Raw genomic sequence first — 27,845 nt, 5'->3', positions numbered from 1 at the left:
CAGCGGGACGGTGGCCCTTGGCCATGGGACCCTGGCAGCCCTGTGCACGGCTGCGTGAGCATCGCTGCCCCCCGTAACCCCCCGCGCTCTGCTGGGCGCCAGGTCTTGTTTGCTGTTGCATTTCCTAATTCCTCGTTTTAAAGAGGAGGAGCAGACTCCGACGGCTTCAGGAGGGCGAGGCCTGCCTTTTCCTCTTCTCTGGGGGAGAAGAGCCAATGCCACATCTCAGGCTGCCAGCCTGGCACTCCTCCCCGGAGACACCAACAAGGAGCGGTGCTAAAATTAACCTTCATCAACGCCCGGCGCTTCCTGGTTCCAATACAAGCTTGGGAAATGGGGCTGGGGCGGGGGGGAATATGGATTTTTTGCTTTAATTAGCAGCAACCGGTTCTGAGCCCGAAGGCCCAGGGCGGCTCTCGCTAGAGGCGGGACGCAGCCCCCGGCGGCCCCGCTCTCCCTCCCCACCCCCCGCCGCGGGGCCGGTGCCAGGGGCCGCCGCCGCCCGGGGCCGCGGCCGCCCGCCCCTTCCCGCCTCTCCCTCGCGTGGCGGCCCCGCCCCGCCCGGCGGTGGCGGCGGGGAGCGCGCGGCTCCGCGCGGCGCGGAGGGGCCATGGGCTCGGCGGCGGAGCTGCCGCCGCCGCCGTCACCGGCACCGCCGCTCGGGGAGCGCCAGCGGGAAGCGGGGCCCGCACCCGCCCGGCACCGGCGGCGCCCGGAGGAGCAGGTGGGTGCCCGCGGGAGAGGGGCTGGGCGGGCGGGCCGCCCCCCCCGCCTATCACACCCCCCACCCCCCCGCGCTGCCGTCGGCTGGGGTAAACCGTAACTGCCGTGGGCTCCTCGTCGGTGGGGCTGCCGTTACCGCGGCGCTCCATTGCGGCGGGGCTTATGCAACCCAGCCGAGCTGCGTGGGGCTGCCCCCGCGCGATGCTGGAGCAGCCCCCCCGTGTACCCCCGGCCCCCTTCTGCCCCCCGCGACGCTCAGTCCGTGTGGGACAGGGTGGGAGCGGATGGAGCGGGGCGGCCCCAGCACAGCGGCCACGTGTGAACATCTCGCTGGAAATAATTGGGGGGCTGTTGCCATCCCCGGAGTTCCCCAAATAGTTCAGCTCTCGGTTTGTCTCTTAAAGACTTACGCTTCTTCGCTTGGACATTTTAAGCTTGTAATTTCTTTATTACTTACGGAATTGAATGTATTGTAATTAGTGAAAAATACCAACTCTTGGACTTGTCTGCTTTCTTCAGGGTGTGCATTTTTGTGGCATGGTGGATGGAAGTGGGTTTTCCTCTTGAGCGTTTCCCCATTGTTAATTGTAAAATGGCTTTCCACGAACTCTTTGTTTTGCAGGCAGCGTTGTCCCGGTGCGTAGACAAAGGCAGCGCTCCTAATGCATCTTTATTGATGTTTTATTTAAAGGAGAAAACCCGCAGCCTCTTTCGTACTCGATACTAAAATGTAATGATCCACTCTGAATACCCTGAGCGCTTAAGTAAGAGAAATGCAGTAGCACTGATAATTGCACAGGGCAAACAGAGCTGCTGGAGTACATCCCGGAGTAATTTACAGTGTTGTTTAATTTGTTAATCATTTCTGTTGAAAATTCCTACGAGATGGTTGTGACTGCACTCAGCCGTAGGTGAGCCCTTTCATAGCTGGAAAAGCTTAATATTTGAAAGTGTCTGGTAGCACTTGCCTGATGTGCCAGCTAGAAGTGGGCCACTTTTGAAGGATGCTGATGTTTGAGAATTCACTCGGTGACCATTTATGTAAGTCAGTGCATCTTCCTTGGCCCTTTCTCTAGAAAAATGGGTCAGAGCAGGGCACGTACCTAAATGTGGGTAAGGCCAGATGCCCTAAGAGAGGCACAGCAATTCCCCTCTCTGTGTCCTCGAGTGCTTCTGCGGGATATCACAGGAGGAGAGTCAGAAATACTTGCTGGTTCTGGCTGCTGTCTTCCCTGGAGAGAACGATTAAAAATTTTCATCAGATCATCTCAGATGTTACTGTTCTCGAACTGGTTGTAACTCCTCTCTAAGGAGGGAGCTCCCAGCAGGTTACCACTGCTTCTCTCTTAGTGGAGAGAAGTGGTGGTGTGTTTTCAGGGGATGGTGCAGGCTGAAGAACTGCTTTCCAGTGTTGCTTAAACATATATTAAAATGAAGTTGGTAAAGGTACCACTTGGGTGGCCACAGGCACATTTGCCTGAGAAACTCTCTTCCCACTTTCAGAGGTACAGGCAGTGATCGTGGCCCTTTCTGACAAGTTGGGGCATAACATTAGGATAGCAAGGCGTGAGTTTTAATTAGGCCGTGAGGAAGAAAGAAAAATCCTTCCTGTTTACTGGAAATACTTTACTGTCATAGCATAGAGTATTTTTTCTGTATACTGAGGTGCCAGTAGCTGGGCAAAGAATAGATTTCGAAGTAAGGAATATCAGTTGCCTTTAGTTAATATACATAGAGAATGTGAATAGTATAAAATAATGGTAAAAATAATCATAGCTTGATAAGTAAACAGTATTTTCTTTTTAAGTGTAGGGCAGACTAAAGCTAGGTGAGGAGTTCGTGGTATGTACACTTGTTTCAGAGTTTGACAGAAGGTCCCAGATTCTCTTGTTTAAGAGAAGCATAGACATGTAGCTTGATTTGGAGGGGCTCTTTGGTCATCAAGCCTAGTCACATGCTGTCACCTTTTTGCTTTCATGAATGTGTCCAGGCTTCTCAAAATAATCGGTTCCCCCTGCCCTTTCTGCTCTCTTGGAGGGGCTGCTGCTGAACCCTGCCGTTCCAGCGGGCGGGAATTCTGTTTCCAGGGGGGGTCCTCACCTGGAACCCCTCGTGGATGCCTAGCTTTGTCGCTGTGTTTGCTGAGAGTGTTTGCACTGTTAACGAAACCGCTGCTTCTCAGCCTGTGTTTCCCTGTTTCAGTGGTTCTCCTGAAGTATAAATGCGCGCACCACCTTGGTGTTACCTGCGATGTGAGAGAAATGGGTCAAAATCTGCTTTGACAATGGTGCAAATTCTTACTTCTCTCAGCTGGTGTAAAGTAAAACCTGCATGAGAGCAAATTCTTTGGCCCTTTTTTGAGAGGTTTTTTTTTTTTTTTTCTTTTAGATGAGGATCTGGGGCTGGTAACCTGGGTGTGATTTGCCTTTTCCTGTTTCCTCCGAAATAAACTCAGTTTGTGTCAGATCATACCTAGTAACATAATGCTAAAAGACTACCTTCCTGACAAGAAGGAGCTAAATAATAATGTATACACCCTTTAATATTTTTTTTTTAAAAGGGAATACTCTGTAGGAAATAAATCTATTTAACGCCAAACCCTCTAGCTTTAATTTTCTGTTGAAGCTTATTATTATATCCGCAAGGACATGCTTAATAAAATTACTAACAGGTGCTGACAGGTGCATTTTTAAAAGAAGACTATGTTACTGAATGTTATACATAGCTCTTGGAGTTCATTATTGTAATAGGCTGTAGAATTACCTACTTCAGTGATCAGATTTAAAAGCTGAACTGGATGATGATAATGTGATTAATATCCTTTGTAGGTTTGCATGCAAAGATGAGAATAATTACGTTTAACCTTAAGTCTTAGGAGTGCTGCAGAACCTTGGTTAGTTACTTCCAGCTCTGCTGTATTGCGTTACTGGTGTTCACAAGTAGTATGTGAAGCCACTGAAAGATGCAGCTGCTCCTGAAGCCACGGGAGTAGGTTGCTGCTTCACCCTGCAAGTTCACAGTTGTTCCTAACTGTTGATAGTTATTAGTCAGACAAGTTGTCCTCTATTTTCAGTATCTCTAGAGTTAAGGACCTGAAATCTCCTTCCCTTAACCCACTTTCTAAAATAGGTTAGTTTTTGTCATATTACTGCAGTCTAAATCTCATTGACACCTATAAATTAAACCACAAAATAAGAATGGAAATGTGGAATGAATGCAAGCATGTAATAACAAAAGGTGAGGCAAAAGTCCTGCATTACAGTAGGGCACGAGGTGGTGTTAGCAGGAGACACAACACTCAGTCCATCCATAGGGACTTTGAAGCCAAGCTGTGTTACACCAGACAGAGTTCCTGAAAGCTGTGGCACTGTGGCTCTCTTCTGTACTGAAAATTGTCTATCTGGGCAGTAATGGGTTTTAGTCTCTAGTCTAACTTGAAGGCAATGGCAAAATTCCCAGTTTCTTCAGTGAGGCCAGGATCTCCACCTCACCCTGTTTTAGGATACATAGAATCCGAAGTGCTGTCTGACAGCTCATGCTTCTAGAAAATGTCTAAATGCAGAGTTAATGTGTAATACATGTATTCACAAGCAGATGAATTAGCTTAGACAATCACCTTTTCATTAACCTGAATTTGTAACCCTTTGGGATGTTTTACTGTTATTTCAAGCGGTGTTTTATCTCTGTAACTGGAGTATTTTATCTTCTAATAGGTGGGTTCAGATTTAAAGGAGCTAAAGGTTTTTGGTGTCTCCTGTTGACAGTTATGTTGAAGGGTTATAGGTATCTTAACTGAGTTCAAGTCCTCAACTTTTTGAATAAGTTTCCAATATCACTAGTATTTCTCCAGCGTGGAAAGAATGAGCAGAAACAAAATCAGAGGATAGTTTCAACACCCTTTTAGCATCCCTTATGTAAATGTTTCATTGTTCGTTGTACTGTAGGATGGATGTGCGCTGTGTTGCCTTGAATGGTATCATTTTGGTCGTAAGTCAGTAGAGGCCAAGAATGTTTTAAAGTAAACTTGTATGTGTGGAAACTGTGGTGCCTAAGGCTAGAAACCTATTTCTAATTTATTCCACACAGATAATGTGAAAATTATAGGTTTTTCCTGCTTAAAGTTGTTGAGATTTGTTTCAAAACTGAAAATAGTAATACCTGACAGGGAGGGCTTAATCCCAAATTTGTTCTGTCTCTACAAATAATTTAACTCTGATGCAGAGGTTCATAGCTACAAAATAATACATGATTAATCACTTTCTGAAAAGCATTATTGGGTTTTCTGAGGCTTCACAGCTTTTGAAATAAAACAGAAAAACCCCTTCAGACATACCCGTAGCACCTACAGTAGCATGCTCTGCTTGAATAAAGTGAAGATCCAGTTTTCTTAAAAGTGTTCTGGAAATAGAAGCGAATAGAAATCTCTTCTCCTTAAAAGGCAAAATTAACAGCTGTTGCTTTTCAGCAAGCCGGTGCATTGATTCCATGCTGAACGTATTGCATGTAATGTATTGAGCAATTGCAAGCCTGTTGCTGGGCCAAGCTGACCAGTTTTAGTGGGGAACCTTGGTAAACAAAATCCTATGGAAATAAAGTGTTGCAGGTGTAAGGAAAACACGGATCAGAATTTGCTTTTGATCTAGTCTCTATGTAAAATTGCAGCATGGCCAGGATCAAGTTACAGAGACAAGGAAGAGTGTAAACAGCAGCCTAAAATGGGAGAGAAAGGCAGCAGATCTTAACATGGGGACAGGCAGGTTTCCTCTCCCTCGGACCTTCCCATGCTGGTTCTTGTCTGTGACACTTTCTCATCTGGTGCTGTTAGGGGGGAAATTTACTCCTGAAATCATGGGGCTCAAACACAGTTTATCAAGGGAAGCCTCTACTGCTCTTGAAGCCTTCTCTGCTCTGCACACAAAGTTCAGTAACTGGAAAAGCCTTTTCATCTCCTTAACACAGAACCGCTCCCAGTATTTCAAAGTTTGTTCCAGCAACTGTTGATCCTGAACTTGAGTTGCAGTAAAAGCTGACTAAAGGGAATCCGGTGCCGTTGCTTGTTTCTATAGAAACATCTTGTTTCTATTTTGTAAATGGTGTCTAGATTCTTGCTGTGAAATGAACGTTAACCCAATCTTTGTTTTGCATTTTTTTTATTTTTACTCCATCTAAGTATGTCACTTTATAGGTAGCTGTTGTAAAGTACTTCTGGTAATAAGAATTTTTCTAGTTTTCTTGCATTTGCCTTTTTTTTTTTTTCCAGAGAAACAAGTTAAACTTAGTTTTTCTTCCATTTCTCATCTGTGAGGTAGGATTTTTTTCTCATTTCCTAATCTATAAATCTTTTCAGATTTAAATTGAGATTAAAATTAGCCTAGAGAAATTAACCTGGTTTGGGTTTTTCTCCAGACAGCTGAAATTAATTTCATTGTTTTAATAGTCTGTTGGCTTAGTATCAAGATCTTTTTACTGTTTACATTTACAAGGTCAAATACTAATCATTAGTTTCATCCTAGCAAAGGATGCGAAGGGAGAGTGCTCTCTTCCTGCTATAGTAGAAGAGGAGGCAAATCAGAAACATTTTCAATAAAATTATTTGCCTTTCTTGGGCAAATTTCACTTTAATTTAAATATAAGAAGTCTTTTGAAGTATGAGAAAGCAGGGTGAAATCCTGGTCACATGCTAGGTGTTACTAGTAACGAAACTGTCTAGTTTTGCATATGTGGAGGAGTAGGAGGCGGAAAGCCTGCACCCAGCTGGCCCGTGTGTCATAGAGTTTTGCCCCTGCGATGGGGCAAAGCTGTGGTTTGGAGAAAGAGGAGGCCATGACTTGGGAATCTGCTGTTCAGTGCAAATCTCTAAAGCCTGTCCATGTCAATACACTGGGCGGTCAGATGGCAAGTACCAGCAAGATAGGTAATTCGTTCCTCCAGGACTTACACTGCTGGCTACCTAACTATCAGATATCGGGAGCTGTGTGCTGGCTGGTCCGTGTCCCTGTCTGCACCCAGCAGAAGTTGTTCTCTTATTTTGGAGGGGAGGGAACTTGTGGTTTCTTTCATCCTGGTCTCTGTCATCTGCTCATTTTCTTTTCATGTTTTTCTGTAACATTGAGCTTGAAGTATTTTCAGTTTTAGTTTGCATCCTCTAAAAAGAGATAACTTTGAGGCTGTCTCTTCTGGACATTAATGTTCCATCTTTCAAAAATACAGGAGTGTTTTTCAGTAAGTAAGCATGTTCTTAAAGTCACATTTCAGTGGCTTTTTTGACATTTAGGTGTCTATGTGCTTCAGCTGTTAGACGTACCACCTGTTCCCTGGAGTAAAAATAACCATGACTGCAGTAAAATAGATAGTGAGCAATTAAATACTGCAGAGGAAACTTTTTACTTGGAAAAAAAAGAAAACATGTGAGTAGTATGTAAATGATATCCGTGTGTTTTCTTATCCGTTTTTTAACATCTCATTTAGATGTTATTAAACACATATTTGCTGTTAAACTCAAAAGGGATGTCTTCTCTAATGTGTAAATAATTCTCTTATTTGTCATCTCTTTTTCTTCCTTTTATAACTGTAAATGTGACTGGTTGTGATCTGAGGCATGTCACAAACAATTTGGAGACAATGCTGCTTTTCTGTGTTGGAGATGAACTTTGTGGATACCTTTTTCCTACTTCACTCCCTTTGCTGCCTTTGCCCAGCAGCATTTTTCAACTGTGAAATCACAGACTTTTACATGGAGAGCAGTAATTTTCTCAATCCACTGGACTCTTCTCCTCCATTGCTGGAGTTCACATTTGTGTAATGCTCTTTTGGGTAGTCGATGCAAGAAAAGAGAAGCTAATAGACTTGTACTTGGCCTGGTGTTGTTGTCAAGCTGATTGTGGGGTGAGAATTTTTCAAGTTGCCTGAGCAACGAAGACTGTTGGGGTTTCTTCAATTCGTTAGGTTTCTTCAATTCGTTAGTTATGAAAGATAGAAAGAGGGATGTTATTTGGTTTGTTTTGAAGGATCTTCTATATTCAGAGTAGTTGAATGGATTTTTTTTTTAACTGCCTGAATCTTTAGGTGGAGCAGATTCCTTACGTTCATCCACTCCCTCCTCCCACAGAACAAAGGCTGTTGAACTTCATCAAATTATTTCACTCAAGTGAGTTACTTAAGATTTTTTTTTTTTCATACACGCAAAAAAAGTCCCAAACCAAACAAACCATCTCTGGATTCTTAGGCTAAGTGTGGAAAACTCTGGACCAAGCTGCTGCTTCAGCAGATTAAATGCCTAGAAGGGCAAGACCGTAACTAGATGTTCTCCTCATGGCTAGTGCAGTGGTGAAGTTACAGGACTGAGAATCATTGCAGTTACTTTAGAGTCGTTCAGTTTGTGGTTCTCCCAGACATTTCGCCCAGCCCACTGCTGCCTTTCCTGGTGACCGTGTAGCACTTCACCCATCATGCTAGCCTTGTGGCAGAGTCATGTGGGATGAAGCCAGGCTGTCTGTCTTCCAGGAGGCACGGGCTGTAGCTGCAGGAGCAGCTTTAGTCACTTCTTTAAGACCGCTTTCTTCTTTCCGGAGATGAGCCCTGGAAGGCCCAAGTTGTTCTGGCAGGGGTGGCAACCCTGAGCACACAGGGATTCACCTGCCCACAGATGTTGCAGTAGTTTGTCATGTGTGATCTGTGCATGGCCAGCAAATCTGCCACATCCACCAAGTGTGGGGTGCCCTGAGTGTGGGCACAGGGCTCTGCCCCTTGCAGAGGAGAGTGCTGCATCAGTGGCCATGGCCCTAAAAGAAGCTGTAGGGGTTTCCAGGCAGAGCTTGTTGGCAACACCTTGTAAGGACATCTAGTCTTTGTGCAAGGACATAACTGATACTGTCCTTCAGTGACCTAGCATTGCTGACAGCAGAAAAAATGAATGCTAAATCTGTGCTTCCATGCTGTCTTTGATTAGCCACAGGAAAATAACTTCCAAAGCATGTTGGGTAGGTTTGTGTCCCATTTGGACCTGTTTCTGATCTGCATCCTCCCAGGGCTTGGCAAAGTTATTCGGTATTATCTGCAAATGGTCAGGGGCAGGAACTGCGCGTTCCCAGCAATCTGAAGGGAAAAGACCTTGAACTGGCTACTTTAGACTTAGGAGGTTACAGGCAGGGATGAGTCTTAAATGATTGTGAAAAGTTCAGTGCTAACGTTACCCTTTTCAGTGAGTAGCATATGAAGCATTGCAAAGATGGTTTCTGTGGGCGGGGGGGGGGTATGTTCAGATGGGTTCTCGTGTTTCTCTGCATGGTCAAAACACCCTTGATGGGAAGAGGGTAAGCAAGAAAAAGTTCCTGCTGTCAGACTGGTATGGAGTGGCCTCTGCTCGTGACTTACCATGTGCTTTCCTGGATTTAGGCAGCAGAGTTTGAGTGAATGTGGTGGAAGTTTGCCATAAGCAAGGGGATTTAGTGGTCAGAACACACGTAATTTTGTGTGTTATGTTGATGATGAACATAACCGATGAAGCCACAGCCGGATGTTCGTTGGGTTCAGTAGGCTGAGTTGACTTTACCTTCTCTGTTGTTTTAAAGCTAGCCCAGGAAAACATTCAATTACGTGGGAGATTTTTTAGAAGCACTTCAGGGATATAGAGCACCAGCTGTGCTGGAAGTGGGCGGAACTTGCGTTTAGTGTCTCCTTTGCAACCTCCTTGGGGACTTTCATTCTGAAAAAAGGTACTTCTATGGAATCTTGCACCTGAGAGCGCACATCATTAGTCCTAAAGCATCCAAGCCCCTAAGCCGTTTGTCTGTAACAGCTGGGTAAATTTGGTTACATGGTTTCCATAGCAAACTGTTTCAGAGTTTGAATCTTCATGTTCTGACTTCTGACAGTAAACAGTGTGATGCAGCAGACAACAGCTGATGAAAATATGCCATTTTGAACGGGAAGAGAAATTTTATAATGCCATACATCTAAAGAGACAAGGGAAAACTGTGTGCTTGATGGGAACCTTCAGGTACTGCAGTAGGCTCATGAAGAACATTGTGCACATGTGCTAAGCAACAGGATGCATCAGACACTTCCTTCTGTTCATATAACTCTAATTTTAAATAATTTAAAGTCAAAAATAGAAACTAAACATGGACTACTGTGTCCAGGTCTAGAGCGCTCAGCAGCGGAAAGGTGTGGACCTGTTGCAGCAGGTCCAGAGGAGGGTCACAAAAACTATCAGCGCAATGGAGCTCATCTCCTCTGAAGAAACAGCAGCTGTAGCTGCCCCCCCTCCCTGGCAGTGTTCAGGGACAGGTTGGACGGGGCTTTGAGCAGCCTGGTCTAGTGGAAGGTGTCCCTGCCCATGGCAGGGGGGTTGGGACTAGATGGTCTTTAAGGCCCCTTCCAATCCCAAACCATTCTATGATTCTGTGATGAAATGAAGTCGGGGTGTGCCCCCTGCATAGCATGTGTTATCTATGAGGAGAAGAGCTGCTGTGAAGGCCTTGAAAGCATGCTTTCTCTGGGGCTAGTGCTAGTAAAGAAACTCCCTACACTCCTCTTGATACACAAAAAATTCTTAAAAGTTATAAAGCCAAAGCTGGGTTGATTTTTAAAACTATCAACTTTGGAATGAACTTCTTTCACTTTTAAATGAGGAAGCTCTGGTTTGGTGAGGAGGGGAGCTGCTCAGAATAGGTACATCTCTCTTGACGCGTTATGCTAGTGTCTGTCTAGCTTCAGGCTCATTCAGTGAGGTTTAATATGAGAATAGTCCTGTGGAAGTTAAGAATCAGCTGGAACTGCCTGCTTGCTGAAGACAGATCATTTATGAAAAAGTTTAGAAAGTGTTTTTAGGGGGAAAAAGGGTATTTGGTTCTAAGGATGTGGTGTGAGAGCTACTGGCACATGTGTGTGACTGTTCGCTGTTATACTATTGCCCTGAATTAGTGAGAGAATTTCTGGTTGCAACGTTAAAGCTTATTTAATATTTTTTTAGCAATCTGGAGTATGATAACATCACTGGTGTTTGCCCTAATGGCTCTATTTCAGCTACACCTCTGAAGAAACGTATTTGTCCAGCATGTGAAATACTTCGTAGTAGTAAAGAAAAATATGCCATCTGAGTTTTACAGATGATCGTCTGTTTTCAGCTTGACTTGTTTTTTGCTGAGTTGCCTGAGGCAAGACATACTCAGCCTGAATTAACTGAAGCAGACTTTGAAATCTTGAGAATTTCCATGATGGTTCTGAAAGGTTTTGTAAGCTCTTGAAAATATTTGGAAAAATACTTGACACTTGTTTTGTAGTTAAACACATGCTTGTCAGTCTCTGTGTCTAGAAGCTTGCTTTGTGTAATCTCTTTAGGGATTCATGCATCTACCCTTGTTTGAGAAGGAGAGGATGAGATAAGATAGTCTTGGTCCTCTCTGTGAAGGATTCCAGGACGTTGCTGAGTACCATTCATAATCCAGAGGCAAAGAAGTAATTAATTTGTTTTTCCCCCTCCTGGTTGCACTGGCCGCTGACGCAAAGCCTAAGTACTTTGCTGGAAAATGTAGTGATTTGTCCTGCACACGTTAACTGTTTTTCTCAGAAGTGGTCTCTGAGCTTCTTGATATGATCTGTGCTGTTGTCACCTCCACCACCATCCCGTAGGCAGATGCTCCCTGTGGTCTCTGCATGCAGGAAGCAAATAAATGTATTTTCCCCTCCCAGCACATGGTTTCTCTTTTCCCTAATTGTTGTGATCAAAATACCACTTAGGTTAATAGCTTGCTTGTCTCCCTGTGCTCTTTGGGAATAGTGGGATGAGAGTTTCTGTAATAACATTGTTTTCCCCGGGGTGGCAAGGCCCGGCCCTGCCAAGTCCGCAGGGGCTCAAGAGAGGCTCTGCCTTTCTTGAAGAGACTAGTTCTGAAATACTGGAATTAACGAAGAGTCAACATTTATTTGAATTAAATAAAGCACAATTAAAGCCAAAATGCTGAAAACTGGAGTTTCCATATCCAGTGAGGGGGAGAAAACAACCCGGGCCTGAGAAGTGGGCTGGAAAGAGACAAGGCAGTGACTGTCAGTATGTAACCTCCAGTACTGCAGTTTTCCATGTCCAGGCTCTTCTGTAGAACTGCAGAAAAACTGAACTCAGTATTCATTACTGTTTAGGCTTCCTGCACCCCTCCCTTTCTGGAAATCAGTACTGAAGCTTAAACTGAAATCTGTATGAATAAGCAAATAAAAAAATACACAAGCACACACAGCTGAGGGACTGTAGAAATTTTGTTGGAGTTTTTGTTCGGTAGCTGCTGTAGTGCTTTACTCAACCTTCATTCAGTCAGAAGGTTCTGCATTGTGGCCTGAAGTCTGGCCTAGAGAAAAAAAATAATATCTTCCTTTGGTCTTTGAATGTTTTTCTGTAGGAATGGGGAACTCACTTTATTATTTGCTCTCTAATGGAGAACCTGGCACTGCTGTGGGCAGGAATTTCTGTTTCTGGACTGAGACCACGGTGTGTAACTGGGGACTCAGAACAGCTTTCATCCTTGAAGGCAGAACTAAAGATAGTGTTTGCTTTGAATCCAGGTGTAGACTAATTGCACATAGAATTTGCAGGCAATTTGATGGACCTATTGATCTGAAGAATACCTGCTGCATGTGTTTTCACTGCTGCCTAATGGAAGGATTAGAAAACTCATGTTCATCATCTTGAAATTGTGTTTGCCCTGTCATAACCAAACACAAGGTAATAAGGCTTCGTGCAAAGGGTCTCTGGGCACTGGGAAGCAGAGATGGGGTTTCAAGATCTCATCCAGTTACAGTTCACATGCTGAAACAGTTGCATGTTTTCTGCAGTGATGATTAAACATGTCATCTTCATCTAAAGATGTGCTTCTGCCTTCCTATGCATTTGCCCCATCATTTGTCTTTTTTTGGGAAAGCACAGAACTCGTTTCCACTCCTCTTTGCTCCTTTGTACCACCACCTTGCATTTGTGTAGTCCTTGGGCCTGTCTTCCTTTGCCTGACTTTCACAGCTTTCTATGCCAACATTGGGATAGATGTTTGCCTTCTTCCTGGTCAAATCCAGGGTGCCTCTTTCAGTGGTGGTAGTAGCTCTTCAGTTCTCTGGGCTTTGGTACAAAATACTTTATAGTTCATGCTTAATAGTTTTGTATTCTTCTTGTGGTTCTGAAGATATTCTGGAAATAATTTATAACAAATCTACTTCAGTCAAATCCCCTTCTTGAAATTACAGGCATCTAATTCTGTTTTGGTTGCCCTGACATCCACATTGCACTGACAGGTAAGATATGTGACCTACAGGAGAGTTTTACCCCTCTAGAGTGGCATCTGGAGGGGAGACAGACCATCATATGTTTGTAGTATCACTTCAGATGTCTCAAGTTTGGACACATGAGTGTCATCTGTAACACTGTACTGGTCACAAGCTATTTAGGAGTAGCTTTATTGCATGTACATCTTACTTTTACACATTCAAACAGAAGCAGCTGAGTCTTGTCCAGAATCACAGTAATAAGAATTGATCATACAACTTATTTTCTACCTTTGTGTTCTGTCCTCAGGTCCAGCAAGAACAAAGAAACCACACCACAGAACCTGTAGTAGATGACTATAAAAAGATGGGGACTCTCTTTGGCGAACTGAACAAAAGCCTTATCAGAATAGGCTTCACAAGGATGTACTTTGGAGAGCGGATAGTAGAACCTGTAATAATTATATTCTTCTGGGTTATGCTCTGGTTTCTTGGCCTACAAGCTCTTGGACTGGTTGCTGTTCTGTGCCTTGTCATTATTTATGTACAACAGTAGAATTTTATAGATGCTGTTCACATCATGTGTTTCAACACTGTCACTGTGTCAGTGGATTTATGTGTTTAAGTAAATGGGTGGCATATCAAATGCTGCAATGCTTCAAATTACATTTGCTGAACTTCCAACATTTGGGGTGAGGGGACTAAAATGATACATTTTAAGCAAAGTCAGCAGTGCTCTACTACATCTTTGAAGGGCAAAAAAGGACATGTTTGTAATATAATGGTGACCAATGTACTGTTTTCTGCACTCTTGGGGCCTTAGTCCAAGGATTGGCTTTTTGTTCCCCCACTCTCCCCCTATGTTCTTGCTTTGTATCGTGAAAATTTTCTGTCTGGTTTTAAGAGGACACTTGATGTGAGTGTTTTGTTTCATTGCGGGGGGGAGGGGGGCCTGTGTGCTGTTTGTTCCCTGAATCTGCATAATTTGCTGTATTTTTTTTGCTGAAAAGCTAATTCTGCATGAGGGAAGTTTGCTAACAAATCTACAATGACAAGCATTCATAAGGTGAATACTTCTTGACGCAAAAGCATCTTTGGTTAGTATAGTTTATAGCAAGCTTTTCCCCAGGAAACAAGCTGTGCCAGAAAAATGCTTTTATACTAATATTAGTGACTTCACACAAGGCTTCAGCTGTTGTTTAGGAGGAATCACAGTCCTATAATGGCCAAATGGTGTAATATATCTCTACCTTAGTTTTGGAAATGTACTTGGTTCCTGCTGCTATTATTCTTTCTTTTTTCTTTATACTTGCTCTTTCCCCCAGCCCTCATTCTGAAGATAAATGTTTGGATAATTCATGGACTTTATAGGTAGTTACAGCTGCAGTTTGGAGAGTTACCATTTCAGATGGCAATGCTAGAATATTGTCTGCTTCCTCTGGGTCTTGTGTGAAGTGTCTGAACAACCAGATAGATATCAGATCAGATCTCAACGCTTCCCTAATTTTCTGCAGTGTGGACCCAACACGAGCTGGAAGCTTTGCATACATAAGCAAATCAAACCTGTTTCCTCATGCAGGGCAAGAACATAGTTGAAATGAGGTGGTAATTCTATTTAGTAGTCTTAACTGATTCATTTCCATGCTAGGCAACAAAAATACATATCTACAGATGCATATCATGGGCAGCACAAATTGGAGAATAGGATATATACATTCAAGAGTAGGTGCAAAATTCACTCTGGCTCCCCAGGAGCAACACCAGGGGTGTATTGAATATTTCCAAGATGAATGTCCTTATTTAAAGAAAAACAGTAAAATGGGATGGAGTCTTTAGTAAATAGCCTACCAATTTAATGTTTGTTATACATTACTTTTAGTAAGAAACTTAACAGCAAAATTGACTTCATGCATAGTAGAGTGGAATTATACATTTACTTAAAGAAATGTAATAGAAATTTGAAATTTACAGACAACTACTTAAACTTCTGCAGTGACTTTTTTCCTAGACTTTTTTATACTAGTAGAGATCAACAATAGATTAGTTAAAAATGCTGTCTTATCCGGAGACTTCTGAAGTTAAGGGGGGCTTGTCCATGATCCCAGTCCTGCAGCTAGATTCTCAAGGCTGATTTTGTGCCTCCGTGGATCATGTTGGTTGCTGGGTTCCGTTTCCAGGACCCTTGGACCCAGTCCTTACAGACTTTCCAATTAGTGAAATATTTGTTATTTAGGGCAGTGAACATGAAGGCCTAGCTCCTTAAAGTCTTTATGTGCCTAAATGACATCTGCAGACATGTCACTATGCTTTCATAATTGAAAGCGTAGTTACCTTCTGAGGAGCCAGGTCTCCTCTCCAGATCTTCAGATGACCTCGACTGGATCCAAGAGGCTCTGCTGAACCATCAGGACTGCAGAGGGGTGAGACTGAGGCCGGGCTGTATGTTTAGATGGCAACCTGTGTTGGCTGGCTCCTAATTAAATAGTTACGCTGGTGGCAAGGAAATGTTTGACAGCAGGTGGTGTTCCTAGATACAGAGGTTATTCACACCTGGAAGTCCCAAAGCAAACAGCAAGTACAAGGTGAACTCAGAGGCAGGAGCTCTGTACTCACAAGTGCCTAGGGGGAAAATTTAGGTTTGTTTCAAGTCCCTTAGAAAGCAGAACATCTGTTTACACCTTTACATATTTGTAGAGATATAATGGTGGGTTTATGGGTATTCATTTCCTGTGTAAGGGCTGTACTACAAAAGCATCTTGTTATTTTATAAAAAAATTAAAATCCATTCTTCCCACCATCAAGTTACTGTTCAGAGGATCTCATCCAGTTCCTTCTGTCCTGTAGGAAAAGTGTCTCTGATATCCTTGTTGCAGTAGTACTATTGTGTAAAGACCCTGTGCTGTGTGATGGCATGTAGTATTCCCTTGAAGTAGTGATTTTGCTCTGTACATAAGGAACAGGGAACAATGAACCATGGGTGTGACTGACAGGTTCAGCGAGGACACTTTATATGCATGTAACCTTTTAGTATGTGCATAACTATGACTGTTTCACTCAAAGTTATTTCCGTTGTTCTTTCAATGTTCATGTTTGTATACATGTACTCTAGGGAAAAGTAGCTTTTGGACTAAGATTGTGTACTGTGAATGTTTTATATGATTTCTCTTAAGGGTAACTTACTATGTCTTGTCCTTCATACAAGTTTTTAATCTTTAAAGATCTGAAAAAATAGATGTCCTAATGGAGTTAGGTTGACTGAAAATGAAAAAAATAATAAGCAGCTATTGCATGGAAGATACCCCTTGCCTGTTGGGTTTCATACATTCCATTGTGTATAAGAATTTGCACTGAATGATCTGCCCTAATTTTGTGCTATTGCTGTACTATCTCCCTGTTATTTGCAGGAAAGGAAAGAGGAGTTAAGGAAAAAAAGGGGACAGGGATAGAATCAGACATAGAGTGGAAAATGGAGTGCAGTGAAATGATGCATATATGTGTCAAAAGAAATCTGATCAGAAACCTGTGCCAAAAGTGAGGAGGGAATGGGTAAACAGTCCTAGCATTGTGTTCTTTCTTCCATCCAGATGTAGTTTCAAGACAGAGGAAGTACCAAGCATTCAAAGGATGTCCCTAGCTAAAAAGCAGAAGGTTAATTTTTTTTAAAAAAGGACACTGTTGTCTATATGGTAAAAACTGTTATTCATATTGGTATGTATGATTATTATTCTTGATAGAACTGAAAGCACCTTTATTCATCTGTGTGTAAGACTGTATGAAGGAATTATGTCCCTTAAATCTGTGTTACACAACAAATGATGTAATTCCTGTTGGTCAGTGTAATATATTGAAATCTTTTTACATAACCTCTGTTATTTAAAGGATGGACTCATCAGTACTGACTGTTTCACACCCACCAAATGCATAAATGTTTGAACTACTGTGTACAGAGAAGAAACTCTACATGTAGGAGAATCTTGGAGAACCCTGATTGCACTGAAAAAATCATCACATCGAAATTGTCCATATAAAAAGGAAAAATCGTATTTCTTAAAAAATCTGTATTAAATGAATTCTATGGAAAGCACTTTGTTATTCTTTCTAATAAAAATTACTGATATCAATGAGAACTGTGAATTCTTTGTGGTGTGTTGTTCGAGGTTACTTGACTCCTTTCAGAATTGGGGCAGCATTCAGATATCCACTGCAACTTGCAGCTAGTTGAGGAATAATTGCAATACAAGAGCTGAATAAACCGCATCAGGTATCTGTGGTTGAGTGTGCAGCAAGTTATGCTAAATAAATAAAAAAAAGTAGTAGAGCTAGATGTTAACAAATAATGGCAACTTTATGGTGCAAAGTAACTTTTATTTCACAGCATATCTATTTTGCATCCGGAGCAGCCTCTGAAGAAACCAGATGTTGTCAGGGATGTGAAAAGTCCTTTAAAGTGGCAATTGCTGTGCCACAGAAAGGTTTGGGAGTTTTCATTTGTTTGTTTGGTTGGTTTTTTTTTAAATACGCACAGAACAACATATGGTTCAAAACAAATCCACTTCAAACTGTTCGTTCTTTTTTTTCTGCAGGTCAGGAGGGCATTAGTTCTGCCAGATCCAACAGACATTTGAATGTATCTGTGTTGCTCAGGATGCACAGTGAGTTAACCAGTATAGGTTTTCTAAAAGTAGCAAAGTATGTTGATTGGGCCTTTTATAGGGTACATGCAAATTCAAGAACAACCTGGCTTTGACAGTGATGCTTTTCATCCTGGGCTTTACTCTAGGTTTTGGAAGTTTATTTTGTGGCCTCTCCCCAGATTCATCCCGTTTTTACTTTCCCCCCTTTCACTCTGTAGCACTGCCTTTTTGAGGACTGTTCACTTAGAACAGCTTCTCTTTGTGACAGAGGTTTGGGCTTTTTCATCATTCAGTCTTCTTAATAGCTACCTAGACAGAAAATCTATTTTCAGTTGGATATTTTGTTTGTTTTACTGTGTGTCTGCTTAACGCCAGAGGGGAAGAAATTAGAGAGAGGAGTTTTAAAAATATGCTTATGTTGGGTAGTCATGTTTTTTTTTTTTTATGGCGCTTATCTGTTTTAGATGATGGTAACCAAACTGGGATTTGCAGTTGCCGAAGAGGGTGTTGCAAACACATAGTGTAAAGAAACTGTTGGTAGATTGACACCAGGATTTTGAGAATAGATGGGTCAAGCAGCATGTGGCTTAGGGTTGTTTCAAGCTTATACAGGCAGGTAGACTGCTGACTTCCCTTAACTTCTGTCAACACCTCAGTTTCTTCCAAGAATGTCTCCAAATGCATATAAAAGCATCCATATTCCTTCTGCGCTGACTCTGAAGAAACTGAGCTTTCATCAGCTGTTTTACACATAGTAACCAAAAGGGGATGGGAACGGGAAAGGGGAATGGGACTTGCAATAATGTTTTTAACTTGTGTGCATGCTTGTCTTTTAAAATTTTAGTCTTGTACTATCCAGATAATGTTCTTGTGTCTTGTATGCAGTTGTAAGAAGTCTTTATATCAGCCCCAGCCTATATATATTTTTCCAATTAGTACAGAAATGAAGCAGCTGAGATAATATATGCTTTTTCCCAAATAATTTATCGAAAACAACTTCCCCCCACCCCCAGGCGTCAGGAGGGGTGTGACTGGATAAAGCCCTTTTTATGACAAGAGCTACTCTTGGTGTAGCCTTGGGTGAACCGGCCCCTTCCCAGGGTACAGCAGGCCTGGGAAAACATCTTGTCCAGCCTGAGGCATCACTGAAATAGAAGAAGTCCAAGTGGCACAGAAGGGGAAGGACCGTTACACCACAGTCCAAGGGATTTCATCAGACAGTGTTCGAGACAGAGCTGTTACGGAGTGTGGTGTCTAGGTTTTATGTTCATTAAATGTAAGTTAATTAAGCCCAGTTGTTTCCCGTCTTGTCCTGGTGTATCACCTTGTGTCCAGAATGAACATTGCTTGCAGCAAATATCTCTGCTTCTGGAACCTGTCTGTGTCTTGTCTGAGCATATTTTAGATGTACCATTTACTGTTAATTGCATTTTAAAGCATTACAAGGGAACAGGGTTCATCTTCCAGGCCTTATCTGAGTGAGGGTTTAATTAATATATGTGAGAATGGAGCCAAATTAGCCACTGGCAAACTATTGAGGGCTTCCTTGTAGAGGAAAAAGCTGTTAACTGACGTGTGGGTGATAAAGGTACAAGAGATGTGATTGCATGCTGTCCAGAATGGGTGGTGGAAAGTGACTGTTTTTCTGTCCTAATTCAGAGATAAATTACCTGTTTTCTAATGAAGTGATCTTCCTCAGGTTAGCTGGAATGTACTTCCCAGGTACAAGAAGTCTGTAGCAAGGAGATGAATTATTAGGTAAGGAAAATCCTTTGGCAACCAAAATCCTGTTCTGTAAAGTATCAGACATTGAGAAGTCTCTTGACTTGAGTGAGATTTGAATTCTGAAGTGCTTTGGCTTGTTAATTCTTTATCTTGAACATTGTACCTGGTTATCCTTTTAAATCATCCTTTCATTCTTGTTCCTTCTAAAAACTGTTAATATCAGTCCAAAACTCCTGAAAGCTGCTCCTCTGTCAATAGCTGTTACTAGTAAGGCTGACAATAGCCCCCATGTACAGGATGGCAGGCCACAGGAAGAGACTGGCATGTCTTTAGTGCTATCTGGCTGGTGTCACGAAGACTTATGCAGGTCTCCAGCATTTCCTTTACTGTCACTTCTGCTTTCGTGCATCTTGTTAGGCTGACATTAGCCAAGTACCTAATTTTCTCGGGCATTTCAGTCCTCTGAGCTTGGGACTTGCTGCTGATGAACAGACTCTGCCTATCTCCACACAGCTGGGCACCCACATAACTGTATTTCACTTCTGGTTAAGAGTGGAAATATACTCTGGCATAGTGCAGTCATGTCCTCATCCTGATAACATTAGGAAAAACATGATGATGCAGTTTTCCTGAGAGAACAAACATTTCTATGCGCTTAAGCTTACCTCAGTAAGTCTAAATCTTCCTGTTGCAGAGAGGAAAAAAAATATTGAGTCTATTGCCTGTTTTTGATACTTAGTAGATAAGAGAACCAAAGGTATGCAATTGCTTGAATAAACATTTTTTTCATTTTGATTCCTAGTTTGTTCATTCCATGTCTGATTAGAGAGATAAGAAAGTATTTGGCTGAGCTCTGTTAGCAATGGAGTGAACTTGTCTCTGAGTTAACAGATTCTTATTCCAAGGTCTTCAGTGGGTACATACAAATTGCTGTATTTTTTAGCTGTCCTTCACGGTCTGTTTTTGCCTTGTTCTAATGCATTAGCCTAGTTTGTTCTTTTTTAAATGTGTTTTGGGGAAAATCTGTTCCTTGCTATGCATATACATCAGTGGAGATGGGACTGCTGGACAATTCATTGTTTTGACCCTGCACTTGTCATCAGTTTTCTCATTGTTGAGAGCTGCCTGTCTTGTCAGCTGGGCTTTAGCAGCTGTGATAAGAAGCAAGTAGGTATTACAGTTAAGGCTTGAGATTAATAGAATTTACTTGTGCAGTGGTGGCTACACTGCAGTTTCCCAGGAGACGAAGCCATGTTGTAATGACAGTTTTGCAAGGAACTCTAGAAAATAAGCTAAAGACAGTGTAAAAAGAATTCAGGTCTTCAAAAGTAACTGCTCTGCAAGTTACAAGAATGCTCTTGCATTCTTGCTGCAAAAATGCTCTGTTCTTTTTACAAAAACCCTCCCAAACTTCAATGCGTTTTTAAATCCTCCACTTAAATTTTGAGACTGGTAACACAGATCCTTTTTGACACTACCCTTCTTCCATCTTTTCTGAAACTTCCTGTTTGCCACCTTTATTTTTTTTCCTCTCCAAATCCCTGTGTAATACAGACAGTAGAGGAAAAAAGTGTAGCTATTCCCAGATAGAAGGCACTCACTTCCAGTGTAGCGGTAGTGAGTCTGCTTTTTCCTTCCTAAGTGCTTCAGAGATCTCCTGGGAAAACTCAGAAACCATTTAACTCGGCATCAGCTCTGCTTCTGTATCGTTATAGATCTTGTTTGGTTTTACTTGTTTTGATGAGTAAATTTAAAAGCAGGTTTCTAGCTGAGCTTATTTGGACCTGCTGCCACATCCTAAATAACCTCCACATAGGAATCCCTAAAGGAAGAATTTGTCCTGCATGTCTGCCTGTACTGCTTTTGGACAAAGTCCCCAGGGCCAAATTCAAATTGTAATGGAAGGAGCATATTCCACCCCTCAGCACAGCTCTTGGTCCTGTCCCTTTATTCTCCTTTAGGAATCCATCCAGAACCCCCTCTCTGCAAAATCACTCTGAAGATTCAAAGGGGGGTTTCAACCTGCGATAACCTTCCCTGTGAGGAAGTCGCGAAGAAGTGTGCCAGAATTAAGATGTTGTAACTGTCATGGGATCTGATAAGAAGCAAAGGTTTTTTGACACTTCCTGTAAACACTGAAGTAGTGAAATCTTTCACCCCCTCCACTTTCAGCACTGTTAATGATTTATTTGCTACATGCCTGGTGGGGTTTTTTTCATCTTTGTATTCAGTGAACATTAGAATTAATTTTTATCTCCTGAGTAGTGTTGGGCTATGTCATTTTCCATCTTGGCATTTTTGTGCTATGTTTTTATTTAATCCCATTGTCACTCCTGCTGAAAGCTCATTAGATGCTGCTGTTGACGGGGTATAGAGGGCAGCAGTCCTGCCCTTCTATCACCTCTGTGTCACCCTGGGATCCAAGGTACATCTCCAGTGAGGCTTACGGTGTGGCAGGTTTGAAGCAAACCTGCATCCTGGCTTTTCTGCACTCTAGGAAAAAGCCTGTCAGGACTGTTTCATGACAGCACAGTTTCAAAGGTTCATGTGCTTTGTGACAGAAGTCACCTGCATCTCCAGTGACCCTTAAACAGGGGAGTCACACACTGCCTCTCCTCTGCCTCTGTGCTGGTGCCTGGGCAAGGATAATTTTGGCTCTATGGGATTGTAAACCCCTTGCCTAGATTTCTGTCTGATGGTTTAAGAGGAATCCTTTGCCAAGTGCGTAGTTGCATGGACTAAAATAGAACAGACTCTGAACTTTAAAAACAAATTAAGCATAGGCTCCTGCCTTTCTCCTCTGGGGCTTTTTATAAGGAATACATAGAGTAGTTTCTTTCTCAAATAAATAACATTTGCACTATTCTGTTTTAAAATTAAAACACAGTGAGTCTTTAAATAACCCCTTACTGCACCTCCTGGGACATCCTGGGGTTTCCATATGTCCTACGGTTGTCTGAAGAACTGTGCTGCGGCCATTCGTGGTGGTGGCTGTTTCAGCAGCTAGCACGTGATGCCAGCCCAACTCGTGTGGGTGTCTTCTCTGTGTTTCTGAATCAACATTGTTTCATGGCTGAACTCTGAAAAGCATTTTCTCTTGAGGAGGAGAAATTGAGTTTACTGTATCAAAAATGTGCACGGGCACAAAAGTCCATGCCATTATTACTGTGAAAAGCACTGAAGCACTCCACTGAAAAATTTAACAGTTAATAGCCATACATTGGGATGATTATCTTTGTTCATCTCTTCCTGCCTCGATGGTTTTATTAACAGAAAAAATTTGCAAAACCATTCTAGCATTGCAGTTCACAGATGTATAATATCTGTTACCCTCCTGTCTGGACAATAAGCTGTCATGGGCAAAAAAAATTATTAAACCTTGGATTTTTTCTTTTAGGAGTGTCAGCCTCATATTCTGCTAGTAGTAACATACACATCAATGGAAACTACTGTATTATTTGGAAGGTTGTCACTACAAAACCCAGTTTGAAATGTCTTCACAAATTATTTTAAAAAAGATACTGCCTGCAGTGTCTTAATTTATGTAGGATCCTATTTCTTGAAACATAGATCCTTCATCTTGCACATCTGTGAAGGGGCCTCCTTCCTTGACCTGAGCCTGGCATTTCCCTGGCTCCCGCGATAGTCCCCAGCCCAGCTGTAAGTATGGGGTTGTGCACTCCTCTCTTTATCATAGTCACATAGAACTGTTCTTGAAAAGTGTCTTGCAGATACAAAACAAAAGCTCGTGTGAAGATGGGAATGAATTACTGAACGACTTTAAAGATCACAAAGAGGGGTATTCAGCAGTTAAAGGCAGTGACATCAGAAAGCCAATAGGTATAACTCACATGAGCATGTTTTTTGTCAGTTTAGAACTAAATCAGCTGTAGATGACTTAAAAGACTAGCCTGACTACTGAGCTCTGGGTGGCCTAAAGAGCTATTGGTTGTGTAACTAAATTGAGCTTTTATTTGGTTTGTGTATGTAAGCCGTGTTGTGTATGGTCTCTCAAAAGATCTTCAGCTCTTCTCAGCCATGTACAGCTTGGATGTGTGCGAGCCAAACTGCAAATTTGTTCTGGTACTGAAAGAAGTCTTTTATAGTGTCTCTTTGCATCAGTTCAGTCACTATTTTCTTCAAAAACTAATTACTTCAGAGCCTTTTTTGAATACTTTTGGATTCTTAACTTGCTAAAGCATGTTCCTGCTTGGTCTCAGAAAAGCCATTTCTGTTCTTCAGAGGGGCTCCCTGCTTGTTTGTGCTAAATGCAAAGCAGGAACCAAGCTTTGCAGTAGCATTATCTTTTGCTAGATGCAGAGCGTCACAAAAGGAATTTGGATTATTTATGTGCCTCGTGGTTGACTTTTGAGCTTATCTTCAGCAAGCTCAGCTTTTCTGAGCCTGGTGCAATCATGGGGCTTTGATACTTTCATATATGAGTCTATTCCTTTAAGAAACAAAATTAAAATAGTGTTAAGCCTTTTCCTGTATTTGGCTTTTCCAGGAAGTTTAGCATATTTGTACCTTTTGCTTGCACTTCCTATTTTGCCATTTGAACAGCAGAATTGTTCAACGGATTCCCTGGAGCCCAGAGTCCTTGGAGTTTAGCGGCAAGCTGCTGTGCTTTTCTGAAATTGCTTACTTGAGACTTCCCACATGCATTCTCTATGTGTTATTTCCATAACAGAAAACTTTTCCTTATTCAGAAAACTTGATGAAATATAACTTTATTTCTTAGAGCCATATATTTTTTGATAACTGATTTCATAGCCAGGAGAAATGTGACAGATCTAGCCCACCTGTAAATCAGTAAAGTATTTATACAATATGGGAAGAAAAGTGTAGTAACTCAAACCAAGACAAGGGAAATGAAGAAAAGCTGTCAGAATGGAAAAAGTTTTACAGGAGAATTCTTCACAGTGGGGTCTACACCTATCCTGTTTATATTTGCAGTAATGATGGTAGCACAAGAATTAGACATGTAATAAACTTACAGAAGCAGTAAGGATATGCAAGAACACCTCCAAGTTAAGGCCTGGAGTTCAAAAAACGTGGGGAGTAAATTTCACAGTATGATGTGCAAGATCATATAGTTCTGAATTCATGAGAAGGCACTTTAAAGGCTCATGTGTTCAAAGTGACAAAGGAGCATTAGCTGAAGTTCTATCTGAACACAGAATAAACAGGAGCCAAGAATAAGATGTGGCTGTTGGAAAAAGACAGTCCTAGGATGTTTTGGACAATATATTTTTACTATAGATATGTAATAAGTCATAGAATTGCACTGAATTTCATTTTTTTTAATATATATGTATAAAAATAACAAACAATCTGGTACAGGGGAGATTTCATGATGGTGAAAACTTCACAGAAGCTGGCTTATTTGTAAAGGTAAAATGAAGTCATAGGGAAAAGCATAGTGGGGAAAACTAAGTGAAAGGGTGATGTTGGCTGAAGGGTAATTAGGTAAAAACTGTTAGTAACTTTAGTCCAGACATTAGGAAAAATTTCAAACCCTCATATGAGTAAGATTCCGAAGCAGTAGCATCAGTGACGACAAGAGTTGGAAACAGCTTTTAGGATAAAGTTTCATTGTTTCCAAAAGAGATGCTATGGGATGGTTGCCTGCAAGGGGGCAAGACTGGACTCCAGCTCTGAAGCAGATTTCTTCCAGTTCTCTGGTACAGCTACAACTAAAAGCTGAGCTGGGTTTCACTTGTGCTCTTTCAGAGACGCAGTGCAGGGGGGCACGTTAAGTAGTCTGCAGAGATTGCCTTTTTTGCTCATTTCCCCTGTCCCAGTTGTCAACATGTTGCAGTACTGTGTATCACACAAAGAGATTATCTGACCTCATCTTTGCTCTGACTTTCGCTGGTTTAACTGAAAGATTAATTTCTAAGATAACACCATTTATAATTTGCTTAATGTCGTTCTGCTTCCAAATATCTGATTTCTCCAGCTTGGAGTCAGGAGTGGTATTATTTCCTATTGAAAAAAACAAGCTGATATGATCTGTGTTAGCATCATTGCAGTGGAAGAAAAAAAGGAGTTAAATGATTAGGTTCTTAAGTTATTGCTAAATTCTGCTTGCTTGCTTTTGGTTTGCTCAATAAACTGTATATTGTGGCAATGTGCCCCCAGCATCCTGGGTTGGATATTCAATTACTTGTGACCATAAAAGCTGATAATCTCGTGACCAATGATGTGAGCAACACTTCCCTTTTCAGTTTAACAGAAATTGCTCAACAGTTACAGCACCTTCCTCCCCTTCCACATGCAGTTCAGCAGCACACAGATGCCTGGGCAGAAGCAGCCTTTCATGAGAGCTATGGTGTAAGGGAAACCTTCTCAGCCCTAGCTAACAATTCAGATCTAAACCAAGTCACCAGGAAAACCACAACTTCTGTCACCTCAGGATTTATTGTAGGGCTTCTGCAGTTGGGCTAAATTACTCAAACCCAGTTCCTAGTCAATAAATCCATAATCCATAAAGCAACTTTCACAGGTGGCATTGTTTGATGCACGTCACTGAACCAAAAAATACAGGCTTAGGAAAACATGGACTTTCATTCAATTCAAGGGGGGGGTAGCCCAAAGGCTAGAACTTTGGATAAGTGTATCGTATAATTTTGATTAATTCCTCCTTACCTCTGTTGAAGGAGAAAGGCTTGACTTTATCTCCCCTTTTGTAGAGGTGGAAGGAAGAGGGACATACATAAAATGGGTCATTTAAGAGAATCTCAAAGCTAAATGGGATGATATTATGAGACCAGAGAGTTTATGCTGCTTCAACCTGCGTATAAGTTTTCCATCTCTGTGACATGCTCTTCAGAGTGCAAAGTTCTCTGAAAAACATACAATAGCAATGCAGACCAGTACTCCAAGCTTGTTGGTAGGTGTGGTTATGCATGCTCTCTTTAAAAACATACATATACGTACCTTCTTTGTGGCTGAAGAGAGCACTGAAAAGATGTCATTTAAGAAATTCACTTCCAAATAACTGATCAGACATGTGATACTATGTCAACATAGGCAATGTTTTTGCAGGGTCATCAGTGATCTATGTGGCAGAGTCCACCACCACAAAGGCTGTTCATGAAGGCAGCATACATTATTATTTACTTTCCTTTAGTACCTGCAAACCTCCATGCATCTGATGCTGTACAGTCCTGTTGTAAGAAGTTGTATCTGTTTCTAAAGGCTTGTTATCTAAGGAAATGAAACAAGGCAAAGGGTTGAACACAGTATTTTTCTTGGGGAGATACAAAGTGGTCATAGTCGAGAGCTGAGACTTGTCTGAGATCAGAGGAGTCTGTGGGAGAGCTGGGAACTGAGCATCGCCCTCCTGACTCCCAGCCTAGTACTTTACCATGTTAGCTTCCCACTTGCACTTTTGCTGGAGGCCCACACTTCAGGAGCTCATTTCAGAATCTGTGAAAATGTAGGTAACCAGCCTCAACTCAGCTCAGTAGCGAATTATTTGTTTCTGTTCCAGTAAGAAGAATAAACTTTCTACTGGAATGAATGTTCCCTGACTATTCTATTAGAAAACACTACTCAGCTGCTGAACCAGCTGGGCATGCACAGCCTGAACTCTGTGGCAGCTGCTGGCAGGACGTCGGGAGCTCTGCAGAAAGGAGAACGCTAGCATCCAACAGCAGGTACGTCCTGTGCAGTTGGCTGTTTCAGATCTTCCAGTGGGAATACCTAGAAATTATATTCAAGATGCACTAATAAATGCTATTTAAGTGCACTAACAAAAAAATCATTGTCTTGTGTATGGGAGCCTCATTCAAAGATACAGTTCTTGCTCAAACAAGCAGCTTGACTTTCAAGATCTGCTATTAGGTAAAGCTATAAACTCTCAGAGCATTGGCCAGTGGGATTTGACCAAAATAAATGAAGAAATGGTGATGGAGGGTGTGATATGAAGTCAAAAGAAGTGTGCCACAATAGACTGAAGAAACAGATAATCTTTACTACCTGATGAAATACAGCAGGGGTTCATTTGTCACAGCTTAGTGCTTTGTTAAAAAGTCATCACAACTGTGGCTGCAGCACTGTGAGCTGTGCTGTATTATCTTTTCGGGGAGTCTGGATGCTGTAATGGAAATAGCATAGATAGCTATCCAGGAGCTTGAGGACTTCACCTAATTTGACTGTATGTTCGTATAAATGTGAAAGTAATTGACACAATCTTTGTGAATCTAATCATACCTGCCATCATTGCTACAAGAGAGACAATGTGCTGGGTATGGCTGGGAGGATTTCTTTTTGTCTTCAAATTGAATTGGCTATGACAGAATCAAACACTCCCAAACATGCATTTCTATGGCTGTTTTGAAATGAAACACATGTTGACAAGCTGTTTCTAACAGAATACTTGTTTTTTTTAAGTGTTTGCTATTTACTAACTGCAAAAGATGTTGTAACAAGTAATTCTTGCTCCATTGGAAAATCTTTACCTCATTTAATACACTTTTCCAGGAGAACTCTGTTGCCTGGTTATCTGTC

At 41.9% G+C, this 27,845-nt stretch overlaps 1 protein-coding gene across 1 annotated transcript; it reads left to right on the top strand.

Annotated features, from left to right (window-relative positions):
- Positions 1-585: 585 nt before the first annotated feature.
- FAM241A (family with sequence similarity 241 member A) lies at positions 586-17,096 on the top strand. Its single transcript, XM_074905443.1, has 2 exons — positions 586-724; positions 13,280-17,096. Exons 1-2 carry the CDS (start codon positions 611-613, stop codon positions 13,523-13,525), a joined length of 360 nt encoding a protein of 119 aa, XP_074761544.1. The 5' UTR covers positions 586-610; the 3' UTR covers positions 13,526-17,096.
- Positions 17,097-27,845: the final 10,749 nt, after the last annotated feature.

The sequence above is a fragment of the Athene noctua genome, chromosome 4, assembly GCF_965140245.1.
Source record: "Athene noctua chromosome 4, bAthNoc1.hap1.1, whole genome shotgun sequence".
NCBI lineage: Eukaryota > Metazoa > Chordata > Aves > Strigiformes > Strigidae > Athene > Athene noctua.
Note: the sequence above shows the minus strand (reverse complement) of the source record. Positions and strands in the feature narration are given on the sequence as shown.